At 32.8% G+C, this 10,078-nt stretch overlaps 1 protein-coding gene across 2 annotated transcripts in view; it reads right to left on the bottom strand.

Moving 5' to 3' along the window:
* Nucleotides 1–1,230: 1,230 nt before the first annotated feature.
* The window catches only part of RNF217 (ring finger protein 217), a 132,019-nt gene continuing 123,171 nt past the window's right edge, over nucleotides 1,231–10,078 (bottom strand). For both annotated transcript variants that reach the window (XM_060616561.3, XM_060616562.3), the window contains one exon: nucleotides 1,231–9,944. In XM_060616561.3, coding sequence (XP_060472544.1) covers nucleotides 9,871–9,944 — 74 coding nt within the window. In that variant the 3' untranslated portion in view covers nucleotides 1,231–9,870. The remainder of the gene's footprint in view (nucleotides 9,945–10,078) is intronic.

Here is a 10,078-nt window from a genome sequence, read left to right as displayed (position 1 = left end):
ATACTGTGTGCTTGCAGATACACGTCTCATGCAGAATGCTCAGACTGACCTTTGGTTTTCTGTGAGCTTTCCTCAAAACATGCCATAGCAACACGACACAGTCCGCTTTCCAAAAAGCATACCCATGAGTTTCTGTTCATTCCTGTTTTTCTAGTCTTAGAATCTACTGCAGAAATGACTTCAGCACATCTTTCTAAATTTACTTATGTTCATGTAATTTGGCCACTGTCAAATTTTACCTTTTAATTTCTTTAAATTCCAAATGTACTGAAAAAAAAAAAAAAAGACAAGAGTCTTCTCTTTTGAAAACTTTTATTAGGCATTACTAGATGATGTTGCATGATGTATTGCACACATCATGCGAGTAAACAGCACTCCACAGGAATCCATACAACCGCTCGTATAGTGACAATAAAAATAGTTGATTCCCAACACAGTTTTCATCCAAGTAGAGTAAGTGTCATTATATCCTTCCATGAGATCTCATCTCATAATTAAGATTACCCTTCCATTCTAATACAACCAACCAAAACCAATGAAAAAGAAAGCCAAACCACCACAAAAGGCCATAGGGACATTACCAAAAGTCCAAAGTCAGACTCCAGAATATCACAAGGTATCTGTCTTCTGAAAGATTTGCCCCTACACTTTGTGTGACCTGCCACTTGGGTTGTTTTTACTGCCAGCAGCAAGTGAGATTGAATTTGCAACAAGGGGCCATACACTGACACGTATCTACTGAAAATTCTTGAGGTAATAGATTTTTAAATTTTACTGCTTAAAAAAAAATCTGTTAGTTTCTATGTCCTGTCCAGCAGGACATATCTGTTGGCAGGAAGATTCTTTTCTTCTTTTTTTTTCTTTGTCAAATATGTACACGTATTTTCATATACAACCTGTGTCTGTCTTTTCTAAGCACGATTTATTTTAATTATTTGTCATACATTCATCAGGAAAAGCTGAATTATATACTATGGTACATAAAGAATACAACAAAACGAGATTTTTGTATAAAGCTAACACAAAGGCAAAGACCAGGAAGAGCAAAATAACATTACACAAAATATCTTGATATCGATAAAGCCCACTGTGAATGAATAATTACATGTAAATAGCAAACATGCGCGGAAGTAGATTACAAATAACACATTGTCAAAGACAGGTTGTAGGAAACTGATCAAATTCCTGAAGTTCCATATATTTACTTTTACTTTCAATGCTTTTTGTTAAGTAATTTTGTCCTAATTGGAGCTCTAAAGATTGACGGTCATTCCGACTTTCATTTTAAATTTTAATAACCAGCATTCTTTTTTGCAGCTTAAAAGTACATTTCAATAATAATGGCTTCAACTTATGACATTCAATATCCTTTTTTTCTACCTTAGCTTAAAAATACACACTGAATTTAAGAAAAATACATTGGCTAACCTGCTGTTCTAGAGATAATACAGTGGGTTAAGCAAATGCAGCCTATATACACCACTAAAGATACACTGTGTCATCAGCACTTTAAATACAGGGACCAAGGAACACTCACAAAAAATATATGGCTCTTTAGGTAAGAAATAAAGTCAAGTGAAAAAAATAAGGCACTAATAACATATATAAATGTTATATACTCTCATCACACAAAGCACCATATGGAAGGTTAAAGAAGTACACATTAGTGCTATTGGAAAACGGGAATAAACCCAGTTTTCCTCGCTTTTATTAACCAATTCCTTCCTTTCTTTTCAGTAATTAATGTATAAACACTAAAATGGTAGGGGAAATTATATATTATACTAGAAGCACAATTCATGGAACCAACAGCATGAGACAATCATTTGGAAATAAATTGATTACTCGAGCAATGTAAGAAATTAAGGTCTTTGAATACTTATTTCCCAACATTTTCATCTCAACGGAGTTTTTTTTCCTTTCCAATTTTCTTTCAGGGATTTCTATATAATATTAATATTGTCTATTTTCTCATTTTATTTCTACTGCTTCTTTTTCAAAATATATTCAAAATAGTTACCTCCACATAGTTTTATGAATACCAAAGTTAATAGTATGACTAATGAAATGTAAAAAAAGTTAAAAAATAAAATCACATAAATATTTTCCAATACCATTGAAAATATCTTCTTAGCTAGGCTCATTTTAAACTTGAGAAATATTATAATTTATGTTCCTTGGAGATTGGCTACAAATTTTACAGAAAAAAGATATACAGTATAATGAAATGATGGACAAGATAAAGTACAAACAAATGAGAGTCATTCATTTTAAAATTAAGAAATTTCTTCTCCTTTGCTATTGTTCATGAGAATGTAATTAAAATGGGATATATTCTGATAATTCATATAGGACATGACAATTATTCCTTAGAACTGCAATTTCTGAATATATAGTAACAACAGATTAAACATTAAAATTATTTCTTTTTGGCATTTTACACTTTTTGAAAAAAGAGGTGAATAATTTAATTGTCCCATAGTTTGTCAATAAGCATACATCTTTAAATACGTGTTTCATGAATGTATCTTATGCCCAATTTTAAAGTAGAAACAAAACAACTAACTGTTGTGGCTTCTTAATAATGTGTTAACATAACAACATTTTAATGCCACCATTTTTGTGTTCCATCTATACAAAATTATTTCTGTGATCTCTCAGAATTTACTACTTATTAATAGTTGCTTTCATAAGCAACAAGATTGTCAATTAATTTTTACATTAAAAATCTGTAATAGGTTGTTCTTATCAAGGTAAATGGAAATGTGTATATATAAACCAATTACTGTTCTAGGTGTCATAAGAAATATAAGGTTGGTCTCTTCTTTTCAATACCATATACAGAATTTTCATTACAATGAAAATGATCATATAACAAAACTAAGCTATTGGCATATGGAACTGGAAGCTAAAGGGCCTTAGAAAAAGGGTGTATAGTCAGCTGATAAAAACTCATGACACTTTATCTAGAATTTTCTTTACAAAGCATGCTAATTTTCTATAAACTAAAAGTATTCAAATATATTATGTAAAATGTTTAGATAGTATTTACCTGAAAGAAGCAGTAAAAGTATATTTGTAAAGAGAGGAAGTAACATTTCAATGAAAAATACTATTTTTAAGAATCTGACTGGATTATTGAAACTATTTCACCACCTGGGGCATGAGGTGAACACCTAACAACTTTGCAGGGAACAGATGACCAACAGCACAGTTTGTCAGCTATAAGGAAAAATCTGAAATGACATTCTTTCAGCCATTTCTTGGGCCCTTTAACACCCAAGTTTGACTCTCCCTTGGACTTTTTCATCATATACTAGACCTATGCTAAATATATCTTGAGTGTTACTTATACCTAAATCATATCACTGAAAATGTTGAGCGTTTGCAAATGACAAATGGCTTCTCTAGAAGAAGGCTAGTATGAGTTACATTCAATGTTATCTATTTTATAGTATCGAAATGTCTAATAATGTTCACAGAGTATGAATCCATCATCAGATCTTATATACAAATGCTACACTACATAAATCCAGCCCCAAGTCCAAGCTGTAGGACTTTTTGTCGACACGGACCGCAAACCAGACATCTGGCCATTTGGGGTCAGGTTGGATGAATAACCACACATGCTTTCTGTCCAGCTAATATGCAAACACAACATTGACTTTACAATATTCATGAAGCAATTTCTGAAGCTTGGCTTTAGAGTATTATTAGGCTCTCTGATCCAACTGACATCTTCTTGTTCATTTTATTTCTTGTCAGAGAGGCTGGGCAGGGTTTCTCCAACTCCTATCAAGAAGAGGGTCAGTGTTCCAGGTTCTCTTCATACATTTCAATTTACAAAGTAAGCCAAGGTAAATTATGTTCACTACCAGAGCCAAATTATGGAGTCCTTTCAATATCTGAATTTCATTTCATTAGTCAAAAGAGTTAATGATGAGACAGAATTTATCTCACGGCTAGCAAAGATGGGTAGGGGACAGAAGAGGGAAAAGGCAACATAACGAGGAAATCTAAAGAAAACAGAAACTTGATGTCGAAAGACATGAGCATCACTTCAAAACCAGGGAAGAATATCATTTAATATTAATGATAAGACAGAGTGACAAAAAGGTGGGATAAACTTGGAAAACAAAAGTATTTTCTATGCCAATAAGTTTGTATAATGTAAGTGATGCAGAGTTAAATATAACTAATGAAATTTCTTTTATAGCTAAAAGAAAGTGGCCAAAAAAAAAAAAAAAAAAGAGGCAGTGGCAATACTTTGTGTATTTTTTTTTTTTTGCCTTTTAAGTCATATTGTTATTCTCAAAACAGTCATTGTTTTAGCAAAAAAAAAAAATATATATATATATATATATATAGTTCATGATACACATAATTACAAGCTTCTAAAATTGGCACTATATATGGGATCTATAACGTATGTGATACATGAAGGCTTCAGCTAATGCTCCAAACAACAATTATAAGTCTCACACTATGTGACTCTCTGCTTCTTGGATTTGGATAAAGTCAGCTAAAGTACTACTCTCACAACAGTGATATACAGTACAAGTCCCACATCACAGCTGGCTCTGAAATGAGTATTAGCCCTGCAAAACCAGAGTTACGAAGGAGATCCACTGCATTTCTTCTTTTAAAGATCTGTATCATTGGTTTGCATTGAAAAGATAGCACTTCACAATCCTGAATACTTCCCAATTTTTGGAACTCTGATTTTGTTCAGATCATATATTAATGCTTCTCTAAAGTTATTTCAGTTTTATTACATAATTATAGGTGTACATATTAAAAATGGGGTTTTGCAACTTATTTTCCACAGGAGGAAGAAAAGATCGTACTTAAGGTATAAGAATTTAAAAAAATGCTCGAGCTGACTATTGGGGATAGTTTTGATTTACTATGTTCTGGTCAGTGGAATTTCTCTTATAGATTTCATGAAAAATGAAAATGCAGTTAAAATGTGGCAGAAACTAACTTAATATTTTAAACAAATATTCCAGCTAGGTTAGTAGGTAACACTTACTAATTACTTGCTATATTTGAGCTCCTGGTGTCAGTTTTTAGAACTACTATAATTTCAGAAACTCAGTTAAATTTTTTTACAGGTATGTTTTTTACTTGTTTAAAAATTTCAGCTCTGATTTCCACCCCCAAATTTAAAGAGGTGACATACATTTACTGACGCTGTTATTCTACTGTCTCCATCAAAATATATGCAACCCTTTCTTTAATTCTGTCGAATTACTTAAATGGCACACGTATTTTAAAGTGCATTATTGAATTTTAAGGCTATGTTTATAATAGACATTAACACAAAACAATAAGGCTGACCACAAGAAAAAATACTTTCAGTGGTTGGGATAGATTTCAGCTACAAATATGAAGAGATAAGCATGCAATCCAATGTGAAGACTCACATTAAGGCATATTTGCAGCTTGCTAATACAATTAAAAAACAAAATGGCAGTTGGCATGATGTGTAAAAAAATTTTGTACTTAATGAAGCATACCAATTAATCTTATTTAGTCTACTAGCTCTTTCTAGAATTATAAATTTAACAGGCAGCACAAAGTCTACTATTAAAAACAACTGCAATGTTTAACAAGGGAGAAGCTGGATCAATGTCTTGGCAGATGCACTTTAATTAGACAAAGATCAGGAAGGAATGCTGATACCAGAGTGAGCTTTGCAGCCCTCCTGTTTCTCCTCCTCCTTTGCAGTGAAGGCGTGGAGAAAAATGAGGTTGGAGAGAGTCACGGGAGACTGAACGAGATTACAGTGGTCTGATGGTATCTTAGGGGCGCCAGGAGCCATTTGGGTGTTGGATTGAATGATAAAGGCTCAGGTGTGGTCTTGGGACTCAAAAGATTGGGCGGCACAGGATAGGCACCACTGATTCCTGATCCCACAGCAGAGAAAGCACAATGAAAGGTAACAGGTTGTGATCTGATTATCTTTGATTGTTTTTGTCTGTTCTACTTTTAGGATAAATAGCACCTATCAGAAAATCAAGGTGGTGGCCACAGGCTGTTGCTTGTACCAAAAGGTCTGACTCCTCTCCTTTTTAGCTCCACATACAAAAGGTTTTAGGAGACTTCTGGGATTCATTGTAAAATGGATGTTTCGTGTTGTTCCAAATTTATAAGCATTCTAACAATCTACAAACCTTACAGATAGTTAAATTTATTTTTTATGGATAATTGTGGTCATTCATAATTGCCAACACGCTGCTTCCTATTTTTCACAATGGCATAATTAAGTTCCTTTGTGGTGCAACATGCATGAACATGGATAGTGTTTTAACAAAATGTGACAAAGATGAAGAGTTTAGCTATTTCCTTTAAAAATCTTAAATTTTAAAACCAGGCAATCCAAATATCAATGTAGCTTTCTCACATTATTTTACAGACATCTTGTTGCAGTTTTTATTGGAATAAGATGAATTTTCCTTTATAAGTTTTGGCCACATATTTATTTGGTTAATCAAGCATGGAGGGAATTATCCTGCAAAAAGATGCTTTTCTTTAAAACTTATGCACTCCTACATAATCATTCTTTTTCTTCAAGAAAAAGATCTCAAATATAGTATCTCTATGATCTCATTCACCAAAAACACGTTAAAATTTTATTACAAATATCTTATAAAAAACAAATTTTAAAAATCATGGAAATGTGTACATTAAGTGATAAAAATATATGTAAAAGATCTTCACTGATGCTTTGTAATAGAGAAGTAAAAACAATCTCGATGTCCATTTAATAGGGACTAATTAAGGATAGTCCCACAATGTAATATGTAGTAATTTACAAAAGAATGAGGTAAATCTATTTAAACACTTATGGAAAGGTGTCTACCAATATACAATAAAATGAAAAATAATCACAGAACATTAAGAATACTGTTCTATTTATATAAAACTAATATACAAGGACATCTACAAACACACTAGAATATTTGCAGAAAGTTTCTGGAAGGACACATATCAAAACATTAACAGTGGTCACCCCTAGAAAATAAGGGATGGGGTAGAGCAGGTGAATTTGCATTTTATAATTCTATATGGTTTGATTCTTTTAAAGGAGTATATATTACATTTACAATAAAAAATGACAAGCTTTGGATAGAAAGATATTTATTTTATGTGTACGCTTCTTTTTCTAAAGTAGCTTTTCAAATTTATCCCCAAAGTTACTACTATTGTTTTACTTTCAATGTTGGCACTAACATATAAATAATCTTTTTGCTTTCTTCTCTCTTTTTAAGATCTTGATGATACTTAGTAAAAAAAAAATCACAAATTATTACGTTAAGTCACTATCAGGGAAAGACCTAATATATACCAACTGTGAAAGAGAAAACTACATACATTAATTTTTAAAAAAATCTATGCAATAGAAAAATGAAAATCCTGTGCAACACTGTGTACAGTATCTCAAGCATTGATGAAAGAGCTTTCACTGATAACAGACACTGCTTTGTAATTGGAAAATCGGAACATTTCTAAATAAGATAAAGATACCTCCAAAAGATAAGTTATTCAAAGGAAGGAATAAAAATCCCTGAGTAGGCCAAAGACAAGAGACACAATAACCTAAGAAAATAGATTATCTAAGACCAAAGAGTATATTATTTAGCCAGTTGGTATATATGTATGTGGCAACTGTATTTATATGCAGCTATGGAAATATTATATATGTATGTATATTTAAATGTATATATACATACACATATCATACATAAACATATTATCCACTAGATTTAAAATTCATCACATTCACATATTGTCAAACTAACAACTAAGTCCAGAAAAAAATGAATTTACAAAAATTAAGCACTTTTATGACAGAATTACATCGATGTAGGCTAGAAATTTTCATTCTCTTGTTTTAAGACTAGAGCACATAGAATAGGCACTCAAAAATATCCATTGGATGGATGGATGAATGGAAAGGTGAATTTGTGAAACTAAAGCATCACTTTTTCTTGCACCATGTTATGCTTTAGAAATACACCATTGTAGAATCACAAATGGCACACCTTCTTCTAACTGAATAGAGACTAGTCCAGAAGCTTCACTGTAGCTATTCTGAGTGTTCTTCAGAAGGAATGGAAGCATGCTAGCTCATTATTCATGCAAGTAAACTTCACTATCATGGACTTTTTAGGCCCAATAAAAATGATAAATGTTCTTATATTTGTTAGAGCCCAACAAGACCAACTATCCATGTTAATGCATGTTTTATCACAGAATTTATTACAATTCAGGTAAGGCTTCTGACAAATGCTACATCTATGCAGATATCTAATTTTAAGGATCTGGAGACAAGGGGAAACTTCAGGCTTCTTAGGGATCTTTACTTCCATTCTGCTAATGAACTTTCATGATAAAAACAAAGGAATAACATTGTTTAGCTATGTGTCTTTTTCTTATTTTTAAAGACTTCTCAGCTTGGTAAAACTTGCTGAAAATATTTCCTTCATTTTTTTTTGTTTCCTTCTCCAAAAGTTGTTTCTATTTTAGATAAACCCATCCATAATCACAAAAATTTGTGTTTTCAAATTACCCTATCCATAAGAAGACATCAGCACATTAGTATGCACTTGAGCAGTAAACATAAGAAAAACGCTTCAAAACTAGTACTTTTTTTTTAATGAAAATCTTGGGGACAAACAAAAAAGAGAGAGAGAGAAAGAGAAAAGAGGTAAGAGGGTGGGGTTTCCAATACTATCAGAACTTGACCTAAAGCAGAATTATCTGTCATTACCAGTTGATTAAAAAACTAGCAGAATAACAATTTGTTTAAAGGCTTAAGCAGTTCTCACTACAGCAAACTTGTTATTTAAATTAACTAATCCCCTCTGAAGGATTCGTTCATTTAATAAAACATCTATGCCAAAATATAAGAAATCTGAAGAGACTAAACATTCTGGTCTTGAGAATTTCCTAAAAGCAGCCTATCAGTTTTGTCAGTTAATAAAGTTTGATGATCCTTGAGGTGACATTGCACAAATTTCTGGCGTGTGTGCATGTGTGTGAGACAAAGAGAGCAAGGAATAGAAAGGGTCAACATCCAAGTAGCCTGTTGTCTACATTGACTTTAATTCAGTACATTATCAAAATATGCCCACAAAGGAACGATTATCTTTAAGTATGTCTATGAAAATGTGGAAAAATAGTGTAGAGGCATGGAACTTGACAAGTACAAGGTAACTGAACCTAGTTTTAATACAGATACTTACTATACACACACATTCACACCCCTGCACATATACACTTCAGCAACCCATGATTCTTCTCATTAATTTCGTTTCATTTGTTCCCTTTTGGGCATTGAGATTTTTAACAATTATAGCATCGGAAGGATGAAGGAATTACATTGCTTGGGCCACAGATAAAAACAGGTACATATGGCCGGCCTTTATCTTCTGAAAAGTGGCCTTGCTTATTGGTACAGGTGGGATGACTTCCGCTATTCACACCAAGTCTCAGAAGAGGGCCTGGAAGGGGGGTTAGGTACAAAGACAGTCCAAACAGTGCTCGGGAGAGGCATGCTCAGATAATTCTGAGGATAACTGGCTCTTAATTAAAATATTTTCTTCCAAGAACCAGTAAGAATGTCAGAGTTATGTTACAGATATTTATAGTCTATGAAAGTGACCATTTTTTAACAGCAGCAAACTGTATAAGGAAAGGACAGGATACCATGTAGGGAGCGCACCGGAGCTAGAGGCATTGTGGCCTGCAGAGAACCACAGGGAGACTGGACGCAGTGTTTTTCAAGACGTGACTCTCAGACGGTGTGCCATTCTGTGTGGCTCCTACCCAGACCGGCTTAGTTACAGGAAATCATTCTGCATTTTACCAGTGCATTCCTGTCCGTGATCGTTTTCTCTGTTTTTTACAAAGGCAATAGATAGGAAATACAAATAAACCTAAGGATTAAAAAACAAAAAAGATTAAAGCTAGTTAGGAGGAAAGGTATTAGGTGTATATATTTGAAATTTTTCCACTTTCAATTTTTCATTTTGCAGTCATTTACAAAAAATTATTATTTAGCAATGCATGC

Source organism: Panthera onca, chromosome B2 (assembly GCF_046562875.1).
Source record: "Panthera onca isolate mPanOnc1 chromosome B2, mPanOnc1 haplotype 2, whole genome shotgun sequence".
In the NCBI taxonomy this organism is placed as follows: domain Eukaryota; kingdom Metazoa; phylum Chordata; class Mammalia; order Carnivora; family Felidae; genus Panthera; species Panthera onca.
This window is presented reverse-complemented; position numbering and strand designations above follow the sequence as displayed.